This window comes from Terrapene carolina, unplaced genomic scaffold, assembly GCF_002925995.2.
Source record: "Terrapene carolina triunguis isolate 2854851 unplaced genomic scaffold, T_m_triunguis-2.0 Scaffold67, whole genome shotgun sequence".
NCBI lineage: Eukaryota > Metazoa > Chordata > Testudines > Emydidae > Terrapene > Terrapene triunguis.
The window spans coordinates 23,573,027-23,599,340 of NW_020664418.1; the positions used below are offsets into that span (position 1 = coordinate 23,573,027).

The following is a 26,314-nucleotide window of genomic DNA, read 5'->3' on the forward strand; positions in this document are numbered from 1 at the left end:
TCTCAGGATCAGATGACGAAGGCCCTGGGTTCCAAGAGATGGTGGGGCTGGCAGCCATGATAGTGAAACTCACTCCATTAGACAACTTTTGTCCCAAAAGTCTCTTTCTTTAAGAACCCACCAAGGGAATGGTGGGTGAAATAGCCCATCCTCTCATTATTTTGTCCACCAATTAGACCTAGTTTCCAATATACCAATTTAGGTTCACTGGTTTCTGGTTCCACACTTTTTTTGATTACTAAGCATGATCTTAACAGGCCTTGAGTTATATCACTAAGCCTTCTTGTTTGGACTAATTGAGTTATTTTCGTACCATTTCCCATCAACACTTCGTACCATTTCCCATCAATAAGTTTTTGTGACATCTTATGAACTTTCATGCAATTTTTACACCTATTGAAGTTCCAGGGGCGGGTGAGTGCAAGCTTTTTACAGTTGAGCTCACAATTAGGGAAAATATTGTAGGCCCAATTATCACAACACAGCTTGATGGTGCCTTATAAACTATTATTAATTATTATTTATTTGTATTATCGTAACACCTAGGAGCCCCAGTCAGGGACAAGGACCTCATTGTGCTAGGTGCTGTACAAACACAGAATAAAAAATCATTTTTTGGACTATTGCTGAATTATCCAGACTTCTCATCTAGATTGGTACCAGGCAGAACTTTGAGAATTTTTTTTTCTTTTAGAGCAAAACTATTTAACTTGTGCCACTAGAGCTCAGAGAGAGCGAGAGAGGGGTTGTTATTACTGGGATTTCTTAATATGAAAACCAAGAAGGCTATTTTTACTCCGTGTCTTGAAGATGTAAATTGATTTGCCAATGATTGTAAACTTTACAAGGCCAGGACTGTCTTTTATTCTGCATCTTGTAAATCATTGGTTCCCAAACTTTTCGGCATCATGCCCCCTTTTTAATTTTCGAGAAACCCTCACGCCCCCCACCTTTCCTTTACCAGCATCCAACCCCCCCTTTTAACAAATTCAATTTGTAATTAAAAAATTAAAAATAAACACACAAACTTGGTATAAAATTTTTTATTTAAAATTAAAAATAAGCACAAATAGTTTTCTTGGCACAAAAATTTAATAAAAATGTAATTTAAAATAAGAAATAGCAGAAACAAAATGAATTTATGTGAAGGATGCGGCTGCATTTTCTTCACAAGTTGGGAAATCCTAGGTTTGAAAGAGGAAAGTGCGCAACGCAAATAGTTTTCGACATCCAGTCGATTCCTTTGTTTTGTTTTTATTATGACTAAACTTGAAAAGCTTTTTTCACAGAGGTACTCAACGAAAATGGAAGAATAATACATAGTGCTTCTTCTCCAACTTTTGGGTAAATTGGGAAATATTTTATCCAAAATTCCTCCAGTCTTAAGTTTTTGAAAATATCTTTCGCACTTGAATCATATTTCATTTTGAGTGCTTGTTCTTGCAATACTACTGGCAATGAATCGACATCAACGTTGAATGGATTACATGCTAATTTATGAATGGGTTTGCCAGAAAAGTTGTCTAGAAAATAGCGGATGAATTCATCAGCAAGGCAGTCCAGATGAAACACAATTTTGTTCTTCGCATCCTCTTTACAAAGTTCTTGGAAACCTTCATTTTCAGCGAGTCATGAAAATGTTGGAAAAGATGAAAAGTTAGGCGTCTGAGCCTGTGTTCCACGTTTCCAAAGCTTGATTTTTTTTCTGTAAATGCTTTGATGGCATTGTGGTGTGCTATAATGTTTGCAGCGTTGTTTCCTTGCAGCTTCAAATTGAAATGGTTCAAAGATTCAAAAATATCCACGAGGTATGCCAGTAAAAGTTGAAACGTTTGGTCCATAAACGCACAATATAATTCTTCTTTTTTCTGTTGCTTGAGGAAAATTTCCACTTTGTCTTTCAGTTCGAATAATCTCAAAAGCATGTTCCCTTTGGAAAGCTATCATACCTCCGTGTGAAACAAAATAATTTTATGATCTACTCCCAAATCCGCGCAAAGAGCTGCAAAAAGTCTCGTATTTAAAGCACTGTTCTTCACAAAATTGACAACTTTGATGGCCAAATTCAACGAGTCACGTAGGTCATCTGGAAGGGTTTTAGCAGCCAACGCTTGTCTGTGTATGATGCAGTGAGTCATGGTTATGGCTGGATTTTTTTCTTTCACCAATGTCACAAATCCAGAGCGAGAGCCAAGCATTGTTGGAGCACCGTCTGTGCATACACCAACCAGTTTTTCCCATGAAAGTCCATTTTCTTCAAAAAAGTCAGCAACCGTTTTCATAACATCAGAAGCCTTTGATGTGGTCGTCAATTCCTTCAAAAAAAGCAGTTCTTTTTTCACAGTTCCATCATTAATGAATCGAACGTAGACGAGCAACTGACAGCATTGTGCTACATCAGTGATATCGTTGCACTGAATTGTGAAAAAAGGAGAAGCTTTCACTGCCTCCACAACTTGAAGTTTTAGATCTTTTGCCATGTAATCGATGCGATGTTTCATGGAATACTTGGAAAGCGAAATTTCTGATATTTTTTTTCTTGCTTTCGGCACCAAGCACAATATCAGCTGCTTTCAACAAGCAAGGTTTCACAAGAGTTTCTCCTATTTGCGTTTTCTTGGCTTTAGCGATGAGCAATGGCAGTTCATAAGATGCTTCTACCACTTTGGCTGACGCTTGATGAAAAGCTCCAGTAGTGTCTAGCTTCATGCATTTTAAATTTTGAAGTTTAGCAGCAAAAAACTTTTGGTTTGTCTTTCAAAGCACTGTAGTTCTTTGTCGCTCAAGACAACTAGGTCTCAAGGCATCATTGCTGAGAATTGCGTGGCATACTACTTATTGAGGATAATCGTTCACGGTTTTTTCCACGACGGTGAAACCATACTGAATGAAGTCTTCATCGTACTTCCTTTTCTTAATCGCAGCCATAATATACTAATAAAAAAAAATCTATAAAAATAATTGTCCTGATTCGTGAATATTAACTGACGCAAGTTAATTTGAGTTATCCTGAATGTTTATTTACTGCTACTACTATTACGTACGGACGCGTGCTGCCCTACATATACTCCACCACCAGTCCGGCAAGTAGCCAGTCTTGCATGGTGAGTGGTGGCGGTAATCGCTCCCACGATAGAACAGTCTCAAATACTCTCGCGAGCGAGCTAGGACGTTTTTAAAAGTTCCATTGCTTTCTACATCGTTCTTCAGCCTCCCCACTGACCGAAACGGCACTCCTACACGTCGAAAGGCAAAAAAATAGAAAATATTTGTATTTCATGGTATGAAATTTGAAAACATTGCAGTTATATACTTTTATTTATAGTTGTATTTTTATTATTACTGTACTTTGTTATACCTTTATTCTTGCCTACTTATATTCATAATCAAAAATGAGAAGATTGTTAATACTTTATTGTAGTTAAATAATATAGGCCTGTAATTGGACAATTTTATGAATAGTTATTATTATGTATACAGAATATGTATAATTTATTGTCTGTTGGTCTATAGTAAATAATTATTTTTTACGGTGATAAAAATGTTTTTCATTATGAAAATGTCACAGCCTCGCGTCCCCCTTGGAATTTCTTCATGCCCCCCCAGGGGGGTGCGCCCCCCCAGTTTGGGAACCGATGTTGTAAATCATCATATTTATTTAGCATTGCAGAGACAGGCTGGGTACAGGTGTGACCCCTTCAGGTGTGGGTTTTGGAGAAGAGGAACAATTTCCCCATCTGGTTACTTAGTGAGAGGAATGATTGGAACCATTGTAACACTGTAATCTATTACAGCTTTCTATTATGCAACTGCAAGCAGGTCAGCAACACCTTTATGGTGAACAAAGCGATCAGAAGAGAGTATTGAAACATAGCCTGTATTGGTGTAAGGGGTCATCTTTTAGGGCTATCTCTGTGCTGTGCCACAGTCTGAATCCTGATTTGCAAATATTCAGGATGCTGGCAAATATCACATTAGAGCTTGTTTGTCGCTACTTGCACATAACTTGCTTAGGGCTTCTCTTCATTGCAGTATTAGCTTGAGGTATAACTAGAGTGTTGCCTCTAACCCAACTCCATCCTATCCATGTACAAAAATCTATCTCAAGTTAACTGGTGCTTCCTACTTGAGCCAGCTGACCTTCTCAGGGGGTTTGAACTAAAGCTTGAGTGCTCCCCATTCCTGAACTAGTAATGCCGTGGGGATGCAGCTACTCTGTGCTGCTAATCCAGTCACTCTGGGCTGCTCCAGTGTTTTGCTGTGAGACCACTCTCACTCAGGCCAGGCTAACTTAAGAGGAGATAGCTCACGTGTAGATAACTGAAGCTAATACTTCATTGAAGACAAGTCCTTAGAAATGGATTGTTGGAGACGATGTGATAGTTAGAGGGGTTTTCTTCGTTTAGCACTGGCTTTTTGAGGATTTACTTGTTAATTTATTATTTTTTAAACAAAAAAAAAATTAAAAGCACATTTTGTTATAAGGTGTTTTTTTTTTTAAGGTTCATGCCCTAAAAAAAGGAAAAAGGAGGGACATCTGTTTCAGTTCCTTCACTAATGTTCTGAGGTATGTTGAAGTGCTCAGAACTTCAAAGCATGCCAGTACACATTTATCATAAGGGGTTGAAGACACAACTAACCTTTCTAAAAAGTTCTTTTTGTAGTTTCCTGAAGGCGTTTGCTTTTGTTTGTTTTTGCATTCTGCATATACAGACACTCCCAGATTTATGCAATCGTTCCATTCCGGAAAGCCTTGCGTAACCCGAATTTTATGTAAGTCGGAAACGTATATTGTGCAAGCATAAAAAACAAACAATTACAACATTTTCTGCTCTAAATCAATCTTCTTTCGCTTACAAACTGTTCCTGCACTCTTGCTATCACTTGATCGCTTTCCAGGAATGATTTGAATGAAATAATAGAGTGAAATAACAGAAATACAGTATCACTGAAATAACACGAGGCTGTGAGAGCGCAAAGCCTTCCCTTGTAGGAGATGCTACTGCTGTATTCCTCCGCACACCGCACTACAGTACAGTACTTTGCGTTTTCGTACACTATGCAATATTTACCTCAACTCGAAAATTTTATTTATGCCGCATGGAACTTTTTTATTTTGCGGAGTGGAAATTAAGCCACAGAGCAATTGAGGGTAAAAATTTCAAACTTGGCTCCTAAACCTATGCACCAAAAAGGCCTAATTTTCAAAGGTGCAGAGCACATGGATTGACTTCAATATGAGCTGCCAGGTGCTCAGCACCTCTGAAAATCAGGCTATTATTTTAGGTCCCTTAATATGGATTTAGTTGCCTACCTTTATGACGAACATTTTCAGACCTAGGTGCCAAGAGGTAGGTACTTAGATGTACATTTAGATACTGTAACTAATTTTTCAGAGGTGCTAAACATCCCTAGCTTCTCTTGATGCCTATGAAATCTGAGGGTGCTCAGCACTTTTCAAAATGAGACCACCTATTTAAGTGTCTTATTTTGGCCAGCCACAATTGACACTTTTTGCCTAAGTGAACTTATCCAAGGCCATGAGAACTGTCACCTGCCACCTTTTCAGATTTTTCCATCAATAAAGGAAAAGGATACAGACTCTGCATCTTAAAATAAAATTTTACATACCGGGTAGGTCAGTCATCTTTTAGTATAGCCTGATGTAGCATTGCTGCATGGATGTCTTAGAATGTGCTACTTGTCAGGAATGAAGTATTTTGTTTTTGCCTAGGTGGAAAGCCCAGGTTTATGTTTAAAAAACAGACAAACCCTGTATTCCTTTCAGTTGTCCCTTGATGTCCACGGAATGTGTTTCGGGTCTCAGTAATCTGTAACAATACCTCTTGTGTTCTACCATTTTCTTCTCTATTTCAGGGAGCTGTACCCAGTTAACAATATAGCAGAGCTTTCTCACTGTTTATGCCCAGTTCTTGGGAGAAAACGTCTTAAAAAAAATAAGACCCAAAAAACTTGTAGTCTGCTATCTTTCACCTTACTGGGAACCCTAGCACGTAAACATTTATTCCTTACATTTGATTCTTCAGACTTCTTATTTTTGCATGAAAGATTATTGTATTTATTATTTATTTAGATTAAAATAATAAAAAGATGCTTGTCCAAGAGACTGTGCACCCTAACACGTCAATAATACAATACAGATTTTACCATTATTTTAGTAAATACTTCATCTTGGACAAAAGAAGCTTCTAGTGTTGCTGTTGACTTTTTCTACAGTCTCCAGCCATCCTAAAGTAAGTGGTACTTTGCCTTCTAGATTACTGACTCTTGATGGGCTTTTTGTTTTTTATTTTTTTCCACTACAGTTTGCAAATGATCTTTCTCAGCATGAAGACAGAACTTTAATTCCCCAGTTCAAGCAGTGTAGAAGAAATTAGGCATAAAGATGATGGATTTTATATCACAGGACTCTTACATTATTTGTAGCTTGGAGAAAGTTTGTCTTTAATGATCAGTTAATGTCCATACTGATAGTTAAGTGCAAAGGTTGTTCCCACATTAATGAAAACACTTCAGACTCCAAACAAAATATATAATCTATAAGAACCCTTCTCCCTTAAATATTCGAGCCAGGAGCCCCCTGTCTTCAGAGCTCAGGACTTCCTCAAACTCCAGTCCTGGGGCCAGTAACTTATTTTTAAACTTAATGTAGAGCTCTTCTGTGCATTAGAAATAAAATCCCTTTCTCACTTTTTTTTTAAAGGGGTGGAGGACATCAGAATGAAGTTGTATGTCTATAGGACAGTTTAAAAACTGGTACCCTCCTGATAATATTTATCTTAGGGGTCTTTTTAGATTAATGTTTAACAGAATGATTAGAGCAGGATGCACTGATAGAACATATGAAGTAATAATACAAAATACTCTGCACAACTTTATTACAAGATCAATGTTTATTGATCCCTCGAGTGATTGCTTAACTTGAAAATGAATAATACACTTTTAAATACAATATTTTAAAATCGTATCAAACCACCAGCACATAAAGCAAGTGTAATTTTGCACTCCTCCTTGGCCTTAGTGGCCTAGTTCTGCTCCCATTGAAATCAATAACAAAACTCTCATTGACTTGAGTGGGGCAAGATTGATTCTTAGGTGCTTATATTGTTAACTGTTGCAGGAAATCACAGAATCAGATTTGTTCAGTAAGTGAAGGAGGAATTATTTTAATGCAGTTATTATTTTCAGTCCACAAATATGTCTATTTGGGTTTTCATATTGTGCTTAACACCATTTTGTCTGATCATCAGTAATATCATTGATGTAAGATTGTGAACAGTTTTGTTCTATTCACAGACATTCTTGCATAACAAACTTTTAGAAGGAAACAAATTTTGTAATAAATAATAACTTTACTGAAAATACACTATTTCCTTTTGGATTATGGAATTACCAGCGAGGTGGTCAGAATGTGTTGCAGACTATTGGCCTGATCATAAAGATGTTGTCATGCATGAATAATCCCACTGAAATTGTTGAGGCTGCTCAGATCAATAAAGTTACTCAGGAGAAAATGTTTATGGAGTTGAGCCTCGTATTGCACTGTATTTTTTCCAACAGACTAATCAGCTTTAAAGGTTAATTGAGATGCTTTTTATAATTATCAAAGGTCACGTTTGTTTCTCTTGCATCATTTGATCGTATCAGAAACACCCGGCATAATGCTGGAATCTGCATTCTCTTAATTCCTTTTCCTGTTTTAGGTGGTTTTGACATGGCCAAGTGTAGCAAGGAAAGGCCACAATTCCAAAATATAGTTTTAGCAGGTAACTAAATGAGTAAATACCCTTTAATTTTAAACTGTATTTATTTGTAATTTTAAATCTTCATGTGTATTCCTTAACTGAGTTTTGAATCTTTTAGTTTTTTATTAACTTAAAAATAATTTTAGTTCAGTATTATGTCCAACAAAAATCTAAATTGATCATTCTTAGAATTGCATAGTAGCATGTTTAAGCATTTCTTAGCTTAATGAAGCATAACCAAGGTATTTTACCAGACCTTAATTTTAAACAAAATATTTGATGAGTAGTAAAAATAGAAATACATATTTTTTGTTATAAAACAAGCAATTTGATTATATAACTAAATAACCTTAAAGAACTTGATGCCATAGTTTGACTCATGTCTGCCTTGCTCATGCTCATTCTCACTTTGTAATTCAGTTGATATAATACCTTAGAATATCTTTTAAAGTCAGTAAAAGTGATTATTGTGGAGTTCATTATGTTAATGAAACTGGCAGAAACATTGTGTACAAAATATTTTTGAAGTCTATGGTAAAGTTAAATAGATCTAAAATTGAGTTTTTAATTTAGTTTCAAGAAAATTGTACATTTATCTTCTTTTTCCCACTGACACAATTTCAATAAACAAGAGGATACATATTGATAACTAAGTCCAGTTATTGCCTGCATCTTTACATGCTTCCCCACTAAATCTTTTTTCTTCAAAAATATATTTCCTCCAATTTCTTTTATAACTCTGCTGTTATACTCTTAGCAATGTTATTGAACTAAGAAGTGGGCTGAAGAGTCCTGTTCTTTTAAGGCTCTAGCTATGTAAAGCTGGTCAGGAATTTTTAGATGAAATGTTTTTTGTCAGAAAATGCTCATTAGTTGAAACTGAAACTTTTTGAGGGAAAAGAGGGTCTGTTTCACTGGAACTTTTGTTAGGATGGTTTCTTATGTCTAGGATAGAATTTCATGAGGGGACACCCACCCGAGAATAGTCAATAGCTCAGTGGTTAAGGTACTCCCTGGGATGTGAGAGACTCATATTCATGTTCCTGCTGTGAATCGGGCATATCTAGGATATGTTGGCTTTTCTGGGGTGTCTCTCTCTCTTCCCTCTCCCCCCATTCCACATAAAACTTTGAAAAGGTCTCAGTTTCACCCAGATATGGAGCACAAACATTGTGGAGGTCTTGAAAATGTTCATGAGACAGGAAAACCATTTTCTGCCCAGCTCTATAGCTAAGTCATTAGAGGGAGAGAGAGGTCCCCCTTCATGGCTTGCCTGTCATATGAGAGGAAATTGTCCCAATGTTTATGGTCCAATGCCCCTTACCATCTCCTGCCTCAAACAGGAAATTGAGCCATCTTCTGGGAAGTAGGACATTTTAAACTTACTGAAAAGTTGGTTTATTTTCCTTTAGAGAGAAGATTGTATATATTACTGTTATTTAAAAAACCCTGTGTAGTTTGTAAAGTAGCTTATTTAAACAAATACTGTATTAAAATATTTTATGATTAGCCTGGAATTCCTGATACCTTTAAACACTGGACATGGTCAACGTTATGAATTTCACAGGAAGAATCTCAATCCTTCCCCTCAAGAATGGCAAGACAATCCTTCCTCTCATGTTTTTTGCAGGTTAATTAGGAAAAATATATTTCATTATATGTCAAGAATGGCTTAGTATTTATTATTTATTATCAAAGAAAATCTTTAGTATTAGTAATGTTCTTCTATCATTTGTAAATATTTTTGGAATGTTATGTCACCAAAGTAATTTGGGGAGATCCTTGGAGAATCTGTTGTTAGAGAAGTGATAATATCAAATATATCTTTTTTTTTTCTTCTTAAAAGGTCCGTTTAAACATGCACGTATAGGTCATAATCAAAACCAACAGCTAATTAGAGAATAATGGTTACAGTACTTCATTCGGTTGCGGGAAATATTTTACTACTCATAGTCTGTATTGTTTGTGCATTTGTATTACAGATGGATATTTATAGCTCTTTGTAGATCTCCAGAGTTTAGTTCATGATGACTGGCATATCTAGGATATAGGCACATTTTTTCCTGCTCTAATTAGAGAAGAAAAAAAATTGAACAAGTCATTAGAGCCTTCAAGAACATGTTTAATTTGGTATATGATAGTTTGTGTTCTGTTTTTTCAGTGGAAGTTTGAACTGTAGTGCCCTTCTTTTTGGGGAAAACCCCCCACTACTTCGAGGATTGTCCCTGTGGGTGCTCCACTTTAGGTGAATCTGCACCCTTGCTCTTGTAATCGGAGATTTTTAGTAGCAGTGCCTTGTTGGGTTGCACCTGTGTTGTCCCTGTCTCGCGCTGTCTCAGGTGGTTACATAGCGCTGTGCGACCAAACCTCCCTCAGTTCCTTCTCAATGGCTCTTGGCTTGAGACTGAGCAATTTGGCAGCACCTCTGAGCTTATCATAGTCTAGCTTTAACTTTAGAATACTGGTTAATCAATAGTTAATAGTCAATATTTTACTACCCTACCTTTTCCCCATTCATTCTTTCTTAAAAAAAAAAAATCTTATCTTTGGACTTTAATTTTCAGTTATTAGGATACCCCTTAGTGTATTATAGTTACCCTCCCTCTTGGGAGAAACCCTATTCTAAGGGGCATGCCCGGCTCCCTGTCCTCAGTGTGTCCGCTGCCTTGGCTAAACACACATACCACAAAAGTGCTCACACTGCCACAATCTCAAGGCTCACGCTAGGAAAGCAAGGGACCTACACCTAAAACTTCTCGTGACGGAGAAGTCTCTGCACCCAGCGTCCGATTCAGGATCACAGACCCCTTCTGGGCATTGGTCTCCAACGGTGGCATCTGACAGAGGTTCGTCAACACCCTCTCAGAGGAAGGAGCACTCCGCCAAAAAGGTGACAAAGAAGCAGGTGCCGACCTCCCTTCCTCGTGAATCTGCCAAAAAGAGACATTCCCCAATCTGTCAGACCCTATTGGTATAGACCGCACCAAGACCATCAACCTCTGAGGTAGTGGGACCATCCAGTACCATGGGTACTGTGCGAGCCAAAGACCCTAAGCGGGCTGGCTTGGAAAAAGGCACTAAAGGGAAACCTACTATCCTTGTCTCGGTACTGCTGGAGATGCTCAAACATGTGGCACCAAGCAGGTTGGCAGCACTACAGTTTATGGTGCCACCTTCTGCCTCCACAGCTCATAGCACATGACCGTTGGCACCGACAACTGCGGTAAAGGCATCGATACCACCGACAACACCCTCCTTGGTACCAATGCTCTTGGTACTGCAGCAATTTCTCTGCCATAAAGATCTTCTGGTCTCCTTGGCACTGGAAACTCCACTCCTTGGTACTGACCTCACTCCAGCACACTTGGTTCTGTGCCAACTTACCACCCCACCCAGATCAGCTCCTCCTTTATCCAGTGATGATGATGATGATGATATCGGGGAAATCTTGCCTTTCCACACAGCTACCAGACCAGGTCTGCCAAAGCACATGAATACCACCCCAGACCTGAAACTCAAGGATGGTACAGACACCCATGGATGCTGCCACCTAGGCAATTTCCACCACAGTGGCCATACTGGGACCCCTGGGCAACGTACCACCAACACTATCCTTAGCTTCCCAGTCCACCCAAGGAGAGGTTGAGGCATTCTCCATCACCCTCTGAAACTCCAGAAGAGGCAGTAGAGGAATTGGAGAAGACTTCGGATCAGGAAGTCACATCAGCTGCCAATTTTTCATCCTCTTCTCCGGATGAAGCTATCATGCCCCCACCACTCACAATGGGGGATGACTTTATACAGGATTGCAGATTTCCTGGCGGTACTGCTGGAAGAAGTGGTGGAGTCCCAACATAAATTGCTGGACATTCTCCAGACTTCAAGATTGCCTCCCCAATAAACAAGGTTCTCATGGACCCAGCCAAGACCACCTGACAGACCCCAGCAACAATTCTGCCCACCTGCAAAAGAGTGGGTAAAAAATGCTGTGTCCTTTCCAAAGGGATGGAATTTCTATATTCACACCCTACACCAAACTCTCTGGTGGTAGAGACCATGAATGAGCGGGGCAGACAGTCCCATTCCAGATCCACCCCAGATGACAGGGACTCTCTGGAAGCTACTTCCTCTTTGCCCTGATGCAGATTTACCACTCTAGTCAATCTAATCACCACAAGTCAGCCCACAGACATTGGCCAGGATCTGCCTCCAACTCTTAGGGCACATGTTAGTGATGACATTTTTCGTCAAATATTCCAGACTGCATATGCGATGCTTGCAAGGCTGGCTCAGGACAGTGTATATTCCACACAGACATAGCATAAACAAGCGTCTTATGATGCCAACCAAAGAAAAAATTATCTACATTGGTGGACTCAACCACACAATGTTTGCACAGGAGTTCCCTTCATACAGACCCTTCCATCAATGATACTCACAACAGACATTTCTCTGCTAGTTGCAGGGCTGGGATGGGGGGAGGCACACCTGCACAACCACATGATTCAAGGCCTCTGGTCCCCATCAGAATCAACACTACACATAAACCAGCTGGAGCTGTGGGCAATCCGCAGTGCATGCTCACACTTTCTACCCATGATCAGGGACAAGGCCATATAGGTTCTGATAGACCACGTCACTTTTATGTTTTATATAAACCGTTAAGTAGGGCGCACAGAAGCCATGCTACTATGGAACTGGTGCATCCTCCACAACAATGACATCTCAACCTCCTACCTACAGGATGTCAAAACACCACTACAGATGCACTGAGCAGAAAACTTTCCTAGGCCCACAAGTGGGAAATGAACACCAGAGTACTACAGAGCATATTCAAACACTGGGGAGTCTCAATTATAGACCTCTTTGTGACAACCCAAAATGCCAAGTGCCCACACTTTTTTGCTTTTCTCGTCAGATGGGATGCACCCCTATTATACACTTTTTCCCCCGACCCCTCTCCTATTCCAGAGTCATACACAAGATCAGGACCGACAACACCAGAGTCATTTTTGATAACCCCTTACCCTCCACCCCCTGTGGCCCAGACAAATGTGGTTTCCTTACCTCTTGAAGATGGCTGTGCACCCACCATGAACTCTTTCCCTTCTACCACATCTCCTGTCTCAGGACGCAGGCCAGGTCTACCACCCTAACCTGGCAAGACTCGACCGGAAGGCATGACTACTCCATGATTCCAAGACAGTGAAATGACCTGTTCAGAGGAGGAAAGGGACATTCTTTTAAACAGCAGAAAGTCTGGCATATCTGCCTGCACAATTTGGAAGAGATTCCATACATGGTGCCAGAATAGACAAACAGTGGCGACTACCTCTCCTTTACCACTGGTACTGGACTACATACTGGAACTTAAGAAATCTGGTCTCTCAATGAGCTCGATCAGAGTATACCTCACAGCAATCTCGGCGTTCAACGCAAAGTGGACGAGTTCTCGATCTTCGCCCACCTGACCATTAAACGCTTTCTCAAGGGTCTTTATAACCTTTACCCTGAAATACAAACCCCTACTCCATCATGAGACCTCAATCTGGTGCTGCGATGCATTACTGGACCTCCATTTAAACCGTTAGCGACGTGTTCACTTCTCCATCTCTTGATGAAGGCGGCCATTCTCATTGCTATCACATCCGCTCAATGAGAAACGAGGCCCTCATAGCACCCCCCCCCACACACACAATATTTTTCAAAAAACAAAGTTACCCTAAGACCAGACACCCAAATTTTTACATAAAGTAGTTTCATAATTCCATTTGAATTAACCCATCCATCTCCCATCATTCTTCCCAGAACCTCACGGGAATAACAAGAAGCAATGCTTCACACCCTGAATGTCCGAGGGTGTAGCATTTTACATTGAGAGGACAAAGGCTTTCAGAAAGTCACCAAAGTTATTTCTTTCCATCACGGAATGATCTAAGGGAGACGCCATATACAAACAGAGGCTGTCTAAATGGCTCTCCGGTTGCATTGACTTTTGCTATTGCCATCAACAGCTACAACCCCCACCGGGGACTTGCACACACTTCACCAGAGCACTCTCTGCCTCAGTAGCCTTCCTCAATAATGTGCCCATTATGGACATCTGTAAATCAGCAACCTGGGCGTCAGCCCATACATTCACCCAGCATTATACCATAAAGCAGCACATGTCATCAAACGCTTCATTTGGACATACAGTTTTATCGTCCACCACCACTGCAACTCCAAAGCCCCTCCCTTCCACCAAGAGGCACTGCTCTACAGTCACCGAAAGTGGAGCACCCAGAGGGACACTCGTCGAAGAATGAGAAGATTAATCACCCTGTGCAGTAACTGAGGTTCTTCAATATGGTTGTCCCTGTGGGTGCTCCACTACTCTCCCTTCTCCCCTCTACTTCGGAGTTTGTTTCATACCATGGACTCTGCAGTCATTCACAGTCACAAAAACCTGTAGGAGAACACTTCAACCTCCCTGGACACACAATAGCAGATTTAAAGGTAGCCATCCTGCAGCAAAAAAACTTCAGGACCAGACTTCAAAGAGAAACTGCTGAGCTTCAGTTCATTTGCAAATTTGACACCATCAGCTCAGGATTAAACAAAGACTGTGAATGGCTAGCCAACTACAAAAGCAGTTTCTCCTCCCTTGGTGTTTACACCTCAACTGCTAGAAGAGGGCCTCATCCTCCCTGACTGAACTAACCTCATTATCTCTAGACTGATTCTTGTCTGCATATTTATACCTGCCTCTGGAAATTTCCACTACGTTCATCTGACGAAGTGGGTATTCACCCACGAAAGCTTATGCTCCAATACGTCTGCTAGTCTATAAGGTGCCACAGGATTCTCTGTCGGTGAAATGCTGGCTCTGTTGAAGTCAGTGGCAAAACTTCCACTGATTTCACTAGGCCCAGGCTTTCACATTAGGTATTTAAAGCTTTTAGCTGATCAGTTTCCCTTCATTAAAATATTAGTTAGATGTGAAAGGATGTTGCTTTTCCCCTTTGCCAAGTAACTCCTTTGTTTAGATCTTATGGTGCTCCATCACATGGGATCATTCTTGTAGGTGCTATATCCATTAGTTTGTTGTTACACAGAAATGTGATAGAAAACGTAATAAGGCTTGGTGTCATTTATTTTGTAAAATTCTTTGAGGCCCTCAGAAGGAAGACATTATAGAAGTGCAAAATGTAATTATTAACAAATCCCAATAGTCTTTTCTCCTCTGTTCTTCATTGCTTATATCATTTCTCAAAAAATTTCACCAGCACGAGTTTCATTATCCAGTTTTAGTGCAGTGGGTATTACTAAAATTTTTTGCACATAGTGCCATTCATCCACTCCTTGAGTGCACCTTTTATGTAGCTCATTGTGTTATATTTTTCAGCAACGTATCACTATGTGAAACCTGTTTTGCCCATTTATTAATTTTTTATACTAACATTTGTTTTTGTAAGTTGTTTGTAATCGGCAAGACTTAATATAGTGTATTTAGAAATATGTATCTTGGGATAAAGAAGTAGCTTTTGTTTTGATCTTGTGAGTCACAAAGGACAGCATACCAAAGCAGTTCTTGCTGTATGGAATGTAGACATATTTGCAGTCTAGTCATATGTGTCCTGTAGATCTATAAGGTAGATCAAGCTGTCGGTTGAGAAATGTGGAAAATGCAGTACTGAAACAAGTACTTACTCATAAAACCAGCAGCTGGATGGAGAAAATACTTTTTTAAAGTTTACCAAAAGAGGAGGCATTTAATACAGAAGATATTTGTAATCTTTTATACTGTGGTCGCAAGTATTAACTGCATGATTATTAGGTAATAACATGATGCTTTAACACTACCATGGTTTTCCATGGTCATGTGGCATAATTGCCCTGGGCTGATATTTAAATCATAGCACTTGTGTATATTAAAGAATCATAGTTTAAATCAGGGGTGGGCAAACTTTGTGGCCCGAGGGCCACATCTGGGAATAGAAATTGTATGGCAGGCCACGAATGCTCACAAAATTGGGGTTGGGGTGCGGGAGGGCTCTGGTTGGGAGTGCGGGCTCCAGGGTGGGGTCAGAAATGAGGAGTTCAGGGTGGGGAACGGGGCTCCGGGCTGGGGCGGGGGAGTGGAGTGCAGGGGAGGGCTCCAGCTGGGGTTGTGGGCTCTGGAATGGGGCTGGGGATGAGGAGTTTGGGGTGTTGGGGTGTGCTCCAGGCTGGGATCGAGGGATTCGGAGGGTGGGAGGGGGATCACAGCTGGAGCAGGGGGTTGGGGAGAGGCTCAGGGGTGCTGGTTCTGGGCGGCACTTACCTCACGCAACTTCCAGAAGCAGCGGCATGTCCCTTCTCCGGCTCCTACATGGAGGTGCGGCCAGGCAGCTCTGCATGCTGCCCTGTCCGCAGGCACTGCCCCTGCAGCTCCCATTGGAGCGCCAGATGGGGCCATTGGAGCACATAGGAGCCGGAGGGGGACCATGACGCTGCTTCCAGGAGCCTCGTGGAGCAGCCCCTAACCCTGATCCCTGGCTGGAGCGCCGGAGGGGGGCCATGCCATGGCTTCCGGGAGCCACGGTGGAGCAGCCCCCGACCCTGCGCCCTCCGGGGCTGGAGCGGGGCAAGCCCCAGACTCCACTCCCCAGTGGGAGCATGAGGGCTGGCTTAAAATGGCTGGCGGGCCGGATCCAGTCCGTGGGCCATAGTTTGCCCACCCCTTGTTTAAATAGTTGTCTTTTAAAAGAGGGGATTTATCATTCACAGAAACTCTGTAAGGATTTCCTTATAGAAATTCTCCTGCACTGTTCTGTAGAGCCCTGCAAATCTGCGGATATCCGTTTTATATCCATGGACCATTTTTGCGGATTGTGGATCAGATGCAGATACAAATTTTGTATCCGCACAAAGGTCTACTGTTATGGGGTGGTAAGGCACCTCATATGATGTCTCGCCCAGGATTTGCAGGAGGCCTGGCCATCTGCATGGAGGCCTTGGACCTCTCCTACGGCTCTGGTCTCCAGTGTCTGCAATGGAGCCATACTTGCAAGGTCCCCTTTTGGCTGCAGTTTCTGTAGGGTGCACAATATTTTTTGTTGCCCTCTGGGAGGATGAAGGCACCAGAGCTCTTTTTCTGCATGGAGTGGTCTTCCATACACAGATCGAAGCGGCAGCATGTTATTATACCTTCATATAGAAATGTTTTTGCTATTGTTTACAATGTTTATCTTAGAACATTTGGATTTTTCCACTGTCTGCTTTTCCTTTTTTGAAGGATTAGAAAGGGTGTCTTGAATCTATCTCTCCACTTCTCAAAGGAGTCTTCTTGTATTTTCATATAGTATTTGTTTTTTATCTAGACCAGCACATAGCCAGGTTTCAATGAAATTTTGGCAGCCATAGTTTTACTAGAGGACATATAAATGTACATAATAATACGATTGGAAATGTCCTTCGGATGCTGGCAAGCGTAGGCTCTTATCTAACTAATGGCATTTAAGAAAAATATCCATCAACTTCTGATATACTCAGGGCACGTCTTCACTACCCGCCGGATCGGCAGGTAGCAATCGATCTATTGGGGATCGACTTATCGCGTCTAGTGAAGACGCGATAAAATCGATCCCTGATCGCTCTGCCATCGACTCCGGAAAGCCACCGCGGCAAGAGGCGGAAGCGGAGTCGACGGCGGCGCGGCAGCGGTCGACTCGCCGCCGTCCTCACAGCCAGGTAAGTCGACCTAAAATACGCAACTTCAGCTACGCTATTCATGTAGCTGAAGTTGCGTATCTTAGGTCGACCCCCCCGGTAGTGTAGACCTAGCCTCAGAAACATGACATATGAGCAGAACTTCACTAATCTGCACATTTTATAATACACACAAACATTAGTGGTCTTTGCACTCTTTTCTCAGAAAATATATAAATAGATGAGCACCGTACTAAGGTCTTATTACTAAGAATTTATTTTTTACAAAATATTTGAGCAGTGCGTGTTCTTGCACATTATTAAATATCAGAAAAAAAGATGTGTGTCAAAATAAAGGAACAATGTATATTTTATGATACAGGGATCCTGAATTAATTCCTTATTTTGCTTTAATTCACACAATTCAGCAGTTTGGAACAGGGGGGAGGGATAGCTCAGTGGTTTGAGCATTGGCCTGCTAAACCCAGGGTTGTAAATTCAATCCTTGAGGGGGGCCATTTAGGGATATGGGGCAAAAATCTTTCTAGAGATTGGGCCTGCTTTGAGCACGGGTTTGGACTAGATGACCTCCTGAGGTCCCTTCCAGCCCTGATATTCTGTGATTCTAATTAGGTAAAAAAATGCTGCCATATCTTATATTTTTAAGATCTTGAAAAATTCCAAACTACTGTGCGAACTATGGAAAAAAGGAATCCCTTCACCCACCACTGAATCAGCTTCTGTTAAAGTGAATTATGGCAGATGTTTAGCAGTACTGAGAAGCTCTATATAATATTTTTAGGACAGTAAATTAAGAAAAATAACATCTTTCTCCAATGCTGGTGGTGGGGAAATTTACTTAGGCAAAATTAAGTATTCAAAGTAAAATTTAGCCAAGAAAATGACAATCATTCTTATTTTGGGGGTTATAATGCCTGCAAGTGGTTATGAACTTCAGTTTTCTGATTCTTCCAAGAGACGGTATCTTGTGAATACAGGGCTAACGTCATGCTACAAATAGTAAATGCATCTTGTAACTCCTTTTCTATTATTATTTTTATTATTTTATTTTAATTGACATCAACCAATATATAAAGATATAAAATGAAGAGCAATAGTGTTATCAAATCATGAAATTAATTGAGCAAGGATAGTTTTTTGTTGCTACTCCTTATTTATTTTTTAAATGCCTTGTTGAAATATTTGCTTGACATGTTCAGAGATCCTGTTTCAAAAAACTACCAATTCCTAAAGAATTAGTGATAGAGGAGAGGGAAGCAAGAACAATTCATATTCATTTGTAACACGCTTTTGATGTAAGCATATTTAGCGTTTAGAGAATGCCTTCCTGTAGCTTGTATGTCTTTGTGAAGAAAATTGATTCCTCAGTTGCATTAAAAGCAATTCCCTTTTTTATGTGCAGTTTTGACAACATTCTGTGCCTTGCTGATTCCTCATCCCTGTCTGATATCACCCTTGATGGCAATCCGATAGCTCAGGAGACATGGTACAAGAACACTATTCTCCATCATATGATGCAGCTCCGACAGTTAGATATGAAGAGAATCACGGTAAGGAACTTTCTGAAAAAGTATTCATCAGATGCTGTAAGCATTAAAATTGGTGAATAGGATTGCTAGGCTCTATGTATGGAAAAACTTGTACATTATATCTACCTCTGAATAACTTGAACATTACAATATTGTAACTTGGTTTTGTTTTATACTACATGAGTATGTATTTTTCTTGCTTAACTCTAACACATTTATTTTTATTCACCCATACCGTGACAACTGTTCCCTAACAACGGTAAAGAATATCAGAGGTATTTTCTTCTAAACATTGAACAAAGAATGTTATTACAATAAGGAAAATATATTATCTCTAAAACTACTGACTCCTTGGTTCAGTATAGTGCTTCTGCCTAGAACCTTCCCCATCCCAGTCGTTCCTGGCTTCCTTCTGCAGATTTAAGTAACAGTACATGTCCTCACAACCACTATACTGGTGAGTTATCACCTGTTGGAAGAACAAGCCCTCTGTTAATACCTTTAACTAACTAGGCCCACATCCTTGTTGAGTTCCTCAGCTCTGTTATGTCTGATCTCTGCCAGCTTTTTGTCCCATAGTTGTCTTAAAATCCACAGTATTGTTAAGCACTCAAGGCCCCCCTACCCCCTCAAAAAAGAATTGCCCCCCCCCCCAAACCATGAGATTTATTTATATCATTCGTTATGTGCCTTCTGGTTTTTGAGCCTTATGGTTTCACATTTTCAAGCTTTTCCCACAAGCATGAGGACTTAAAATTCTGTTGTTTTTTTTGTTTTGTTTTTTAAATGAAAGCTGAGTTTCTCACATATATGACTTCAGGAGCTAGGTCTGTAAGAAAAATACCAAATATCATGAAGCTCATGATAAAATTGAGTGGGCAACACTGAATTCAGGTGTTCTGAGTGGCAACAGCATGTTGCACTGGTATACACTGGGCAATATCTAGCTTGATGTTTCTATGAGTGGTCATTGTCTAACTTCACTTGATGAATAGACCAAAACTCTACTTGGATTGTAATTTTTTTCTCCTTTATTGTATGGCCCACCTGAATATCCTGAATTCCCCAGTCTTGCTTTGCCTTGCAGACAACTAATAGACCTGGTCATTGCTCTTTTAGAAATTCCTTCATTTCTTCTGCAAGAAAGTTGTAGAAGCTGTTGGTCTGAAAATTATTTATAGTGGGTGCTATTACTGCATATTCCCCTTCATTTCTGTTTGGCATGTCATCTCTGCTGGCAAAAGTTATCATTGAAGTGAGAGCAGAGGCTAAGGGTAACATTTTTCAAAAGCACCTAAGTCCTGTTAACTTCCTATGAGAGTTAGGCTCCTAAGTCACGTTTGGACTGTGAAAATATTACCTATTTTTTTTTTCTCTCAAAGCAGGAAAATGGCCCTTTTCTGCCATCTACCACTGAGAAAAGTAAATCAAAGATATCCTTTTTACAACAGTTTGCAGATATGTAGAAAACATGTCTAAATTTGAATTGAATATGGTGCAGCTTTATAAGTAGGCTTCGCAGAATTCATTTTTTTTGTAATTTCGATAACACTGATGTTTTGGTTTTAAGCATTTTTTTGTTTTTTATCTATATACATTTTCACAGTTGCAGGAAATTATGGGGTTTTTGTGATGGGGTATACAAATCTAACACTGGGCCCAAAGGAGTTAAAGGGCAATACTGGGCCCAGGTAGTCCTGCCCTGCCAGGCCTACAGAGCATGCTCTGGCTGGAGGTACAGGTTAAAAAGAAGCTCAGAAATCCAGGCAATGAGAGGGAGAGCAAACAGTCTGGGGGAAAGGCAGGCCATTCTCTTGAAAGCCACACTGAAGGCTGAGCTTGAGATGGGACCATGGTGCTGGTGAGCCCCACAGGTGGTGCTTTCTCTAACCTACCTCTCGCCCACACCTTTTTTTTTTTTTTAAATTCTGAGAACCGACAGGTCCTGAGAGGCTCTGCTCATTTGAACTCTGTTAAACTTCTGATTGTTTGAACTTTAGGGGACCATTCCCCAAGCTGAAGGAGCAGATAGATAGGAAGTGGTCCAGGGTGGCAGACTTGGGTTCTCTGGTGCTGTTTCCCACAGTACCCTGGGCTGGGATCCCATGGAGAGGGTTGGCCCTGGTTCCCCTACCACATCCTGCTTGAGAACTAGGCCCATAGGTGGGCTGAGGCCATGACGCCTCTGGGGTAGGGATCAGGCATTTCTGTCCTTCCCCACCCTTTTTTCTGCAACTAGTGTCTGGAAACCAGGTACACTAAGCCCTAATCCACCCAGCCCCCCTGAACACCCTATTACTGGATGGTCAGACAACAAGGGGGTTAGGCAGTAATTATTTAATGACAGTAGATGGTGAGATTCAAAAAGTTAAAGCTTTATAACAGTTAAAACACAAATTGTAAACATCATGTCAAAATATACAAAGTAAATATCCTTAAATCAAACTCTAATAAATTCTCAAGCAGCATTTTTCTTACTTTGCCTATATGTAAATTTTGATTATTATCTATGAAAATATTTTTTGTTGATTTGTGTGCGTACGGTGAAATTGACGTTTACTGACATTTACTGAAAAAAATCTACTCCTTCTAAGCCTACTTACTGTGGAGGAGTTAACCAGAAAGAAATATATGGACTGTGTACCATGTATGTAATTTGCCCTTCCAACAAAATCTGTTAAGTACAATACATATATTTTAAAAAGCTTTGCCATGCTATTATTGCTTGAAATTTTTTCCAGAATAAGGAATTGGTTCTCCTATTTTATTCAGAATGGAATTCCCTTCTGGCGCTGTTACATTTTTTCATTGAGAGACCTTCCACCCGTGAAGTGTTTTAGCACTGGTAGGGCAATGCTATAGAAAGACCCCAAACAAAATCTCCCTCGCAACTTTGAGAAAAACAGACTTCTCAGGAATTTCCTAATAAATTATTAGAAGAAATAATCCTGTCCCTTAATTCACATATTTTAGGAAACTTAGAGGCTAGTATCAAAAATAATGGGAGATGCACCTTTTTAATCAAATACCAGTTTTACAAAGAACAGTTGTAGATCAGGAAAACTTAAAAAAAATTGGCTTCTCTATCTTCTGAGGAGGCATGTCTTTGTTCATTCCTGTATTACATCAAACCAAAATGCTATAACTTCCATTAATGAGCAGCATGTTATCTCCAAGATACAGATGATATGAACTTATTGGGTATTAGAAGTGTACTGTTTTATATTTTGCATTCAATCTCCCTATGAGTTTATAGTTCATATATGTATCCCAGGCCATTCTTCAGATTTTTATGACTTAGGTAGTGTTACCAGATTTGCCTGTTACTTTGGGGTATGCTCATTTATTTGGGTTACTCTTCGGGGGTGGGGGGGTGTCTGTAATTCTATCAATGTACTGCTTGTGTCACTTGTGTTTTCATATGGAGCTCTACTTCTCCCTTCTGCAAGTCCCCTCCCAATGGAGCTATCCTGCAGGACCTAGGTTCCCTAGGGCTGGGTTCCTCCAGCCCCAGAACCAGATGAACACACATCCACCCACACATACATTAATAGAGCAAGTCTGAGCGGACCGGGTCAAGCAGCACTTTCAAGCTGCCCCCCCCCCCTTATGTGTCCCAGATTCAGCACGTCCCTATCCCCACTCTCCCATCACAGTTGTACTGGTAGTAACCTACTTGGTGAGCAAACCCCACAGTATTTTGGGTGCTGCAGGGATTTTTAGCTTAGGTAAAAGAAGCATTGCTGCAGAGTAAATGGGGGAAACTAAAAACACAAAAGAGTAAAGTTCAGCAAGAGAGAGAGAAGCAACCAGCTTAACCATAAAAGTTATTTATTGAATAATAGTGATAACTACACAAGGAGGGCTAAACCAAGGAAAATAGAGAGAGAGAAAGAGGGGGTCTCACCCACTCCATGAGGCTTGAACTGGTTGGGGTTCCCAGGTGGTGGTGGTAGCTCAGGGTCCTGAGTGCTGGAGACAGGCAGAGTCCCCAGCACGATCAGTCAGGAGAAGATGGAGTCCCAGTGGAACTGATGCAGAGTTTGGGTCTATGCATCAGAACACTTACTTGAACATAGGTAGAGGTCTTTGTAGAGAAACAATGGTTCAAGGGTAAACTGATGACTCAAGGGTTTTCTTTCGGCTAGACAATAGGAGCTGATCACTCTTGGCTATGGGTGGTGGTTTCTTCCAGGGAGCTCACAATGAAACTAGGCTGCTTCAGTATTTTGGATATCAATCACGGATTCATTACTAGAATTGGGCCGATAACTGCTGAGCTGGGAGTGAGCAGGTGTAGGTTCATGAACATCTGGTGCAGAGATTCCCATGATGTAGGGCTTCCCTGCTTTTCTGGTCCCAGAGTTCAGTGCGATTCTCTGTTCTTCATTCTGTATGCTAATCCCTGTCCCATCTTTCATGCAGATGAAGCTAGGGGAGTTGTCTCTGCTCTCCATTCTGTATGCAAATGGAGATGTCTTAATCTTGTCACCCTTGTCAGGAGGGGTCTAGGTGTGTCTCCCAACTCCCTTCACTGCTCTCTGCAAGCCTTTTCTCTGATTGGTTTTGGTTCAAGCAGACACTGGTGGGGGGGGAGATGTCTTTCATGAGTCAGACAGGCTAGATACTGCGCCCTGGTTCCCCAAGAACACAGAGCTGACTGGTATCAGTAGTTGTATTTTATTTAGTTCTAATATATTAACGTATGTTCTTGAACATAAATGTATACCTATATAAGATATTTGTTACAGATATTTAAACAGAACTCTCTGTTTGGAATATTTTTATATAAGACATGTTATGGAAATATGGGTGGACAGCTGTCCTCAACTAGCTAAGCTAGTTCACAGTCTTGGAGTTATAGTTGGTTTATCCTTGGCACTGGATATTCAGGTAGTGGCATTCACTAGAAGCACCTCCTTGAATAATAATAATAATGATAAACATACAACAAATAAAATAAAATAACCCTAAAGTGGGAACAGAAGGTGCATCCCGGTGTGCTCTATTTATCATCCTACTCAGCGCTCATCTGTAATGCTCCCCAGCATGCCCTACCGCATGGCAATGGGTTCAGCTGCAATTAGTATCTGGAGTGCTACTATCAATGTTATGCCATATTAGCATCAGGGGCAGCTGCTAGCATGGTAGACCTACAGATATAGTCACTTTCTTGTTTTTTATATTAAAGGTTGCATACACTTTGGGTGAAGGTAACAAAAGGACACAGTAATAAAATGCAAAAATAAGAATCAACAAGGAAATACAAAGAAATGACCATGGCTGTTACGGAGTGAAAAGTACACCTGAATCCTCAAGGGTGAGAGTGATTGGACCTGCAGGGAGGGAAAGTACTGTTGCCCCTTTAAGGAAGGTTCCCCCTTCAGCTCTTTAGCCATTTGGGAGTGAGTGGGCAATAGCTCTGAGAAAGCCCAATGGTTCGTGTGCAACAGAGGATAGGGGTCAGGACACCATTGCATGCTGGAAAAGCAGCCCCCCATTCTTCCTCCCCTAGGATTGTCATGGGACTGTTTTTTGGGGGGTCTGCTGTGGGCATCGTGCTATTTGCGACTGGAAATGAATTTTTTCTTCACTGCCAGATTGGCCAAGAGGGATGGGTTTTTCCATCTTTCCCACACCAACTGAGGGACCCAGTGGGAGTGAAAGTAAGGTTCAGATTGTTGCATCTTGGCAGATACTTGTTTAATAGGGGTTTCATCCCCTGATAAACTGGAATTGGAAGTGAACTCAGGGGAAGGCATCCCCTAAAGAAGCTGGGAAACACTGCTGGGGTTTCTAATATCTGGTACAAGAAGAAGACATCTCCTTTCCCCAGAGCCTTAGTACTCAGACAAGGAGAGGGTAGTGGGGTCCCACCAATATGCTGGGACCCACTTTGGAGAGGGGAAGGGCTGATGGCAGCTCTCTAGCAAGAGATACGAGCTACACTGTACAAAGCATTGTCAGATATTTTTCAGATCAATGATTAAAGGTGTAGCCTGGTTAAACCACATCCCTCGAGTCTTCTCTTATCTTCCTGCATATTCAACCCAATAAAATATTGGACTATCAAGAAGAAAAGAGATCAAATCATTGAAAGAACATAGCAATAGTAAGAATAAAAGACAGGCAGTTTTATGATGAGGATTAAAATATTAGAAGAACAGAGAGCCATCCAGGGAAGTAGGGCTAGAAGAAGAATAAAGGCAATCTTTAGGAACCACAGTAAAAGAATGAACAATGGCAAAATGATTAGTGGGTGTCACTTGCTAACTTTGATTTTTTTCTTATGCTTTCTTAATCATAAGGAATATTTACAGAAATATGAAAAATTGCATTCCGTTCCTGTAATCTGTTGTAACTTTGGAGCAAAAGTTCATGCTATTAATTTAGGATGAAATTCATCCCTTGAAGAAGGTATATGCACCACTTAATATCATTTCAGCTCTCAAAATAGGACTTAAGTGGTGTCATAGGCCTTGTGCTGGTCCTTTCAACACACATTAATTTTACCCTTGAAGCACGGTAATGCTTGCTGTGAAACTATTCTCTCTCCCAGTTACAGAGTAGCGATGGCTCAAGTTGTTTGTTCTATTGATGTTTCTTAAAAACCTTCATTTAGCTAAGTAGATCTCATTTTAAGATACAAAGTTCCAAAGTCACATTTAGTATGCAGTGTATTTGTTATTGCAGAAATTCATCACCCTCTTAGAATATTCTGTTATTAGTTTTAAGAACTTTTAAACCCCATGTATTTCAGTGTCTGGTTTACCACAATATTTCTGCTTTCCTGTGTGATGTTATTAAATAAGCATATCTAATGTATACATACAAATGAAAAATATTTTGTAAATTACATATGTATTCTAAGAAGACCAAGCTTCTTTCAACGAAACTCTGGCAAAGTAAATACTGTACTGACTTTGTACTAGAAAATTAGAGGAATTTTGAGGGTTTCCCGTGTATTTACAGTGAGTTTCTTGAGACCTGCAAAACTTGTGCAGATCTTAGATATTTCCTATTTTTAATTAGCATAATTTCATATGTGGAATTCCAGTTATCTTATTTGATATTTATCTACCTTTTTAAGATTTTTAAGTGCTATATTTTGTCAGGGGATTCCTTTTGTACTAGAGCAGGGGTCGGCAATGTTTGGCACGCGGCTCGCCAGGGTAAGCACCCTTGCGGGCCGGGCCAGTTTATTTACCTGCTGACGCGGCAGGTTCGGCCAATCGTGGCCCTCACTGGCTGCGGTTCGCCGTCCCGGGCCAATGGGGGCGGCGGGAAGCCCCGGCCAGCACATCCCTCGGCCCGCGCCGCTTCCCG

The 26,314-nt window shown here is 40.7% G+C and overlaps 1 protein-coding gene across 1 annotated transcript in view; it reads left to right on the forward strand.

Moving 5' to 3' along the window:
- LRRC49 (leucine rich repeat containing 49) overlaps window positions 1-26,314 on the forward strand; it is a 124,424-nt gene that overhangs the window by 43,975 nt on the left and 54,135 nt on the right. Inside the window, exon 10 of the mRNA XM_024198516.1 lies at window positions 18,862-19,009. Within this exon, the coding sequence (XP_024054284.1) occupies window positions 18,862-19,009 (148 nt within the window). The remainder of the gene's footprint in view (window positions 1-18,861; window positions 19,010-26,314) is intronic.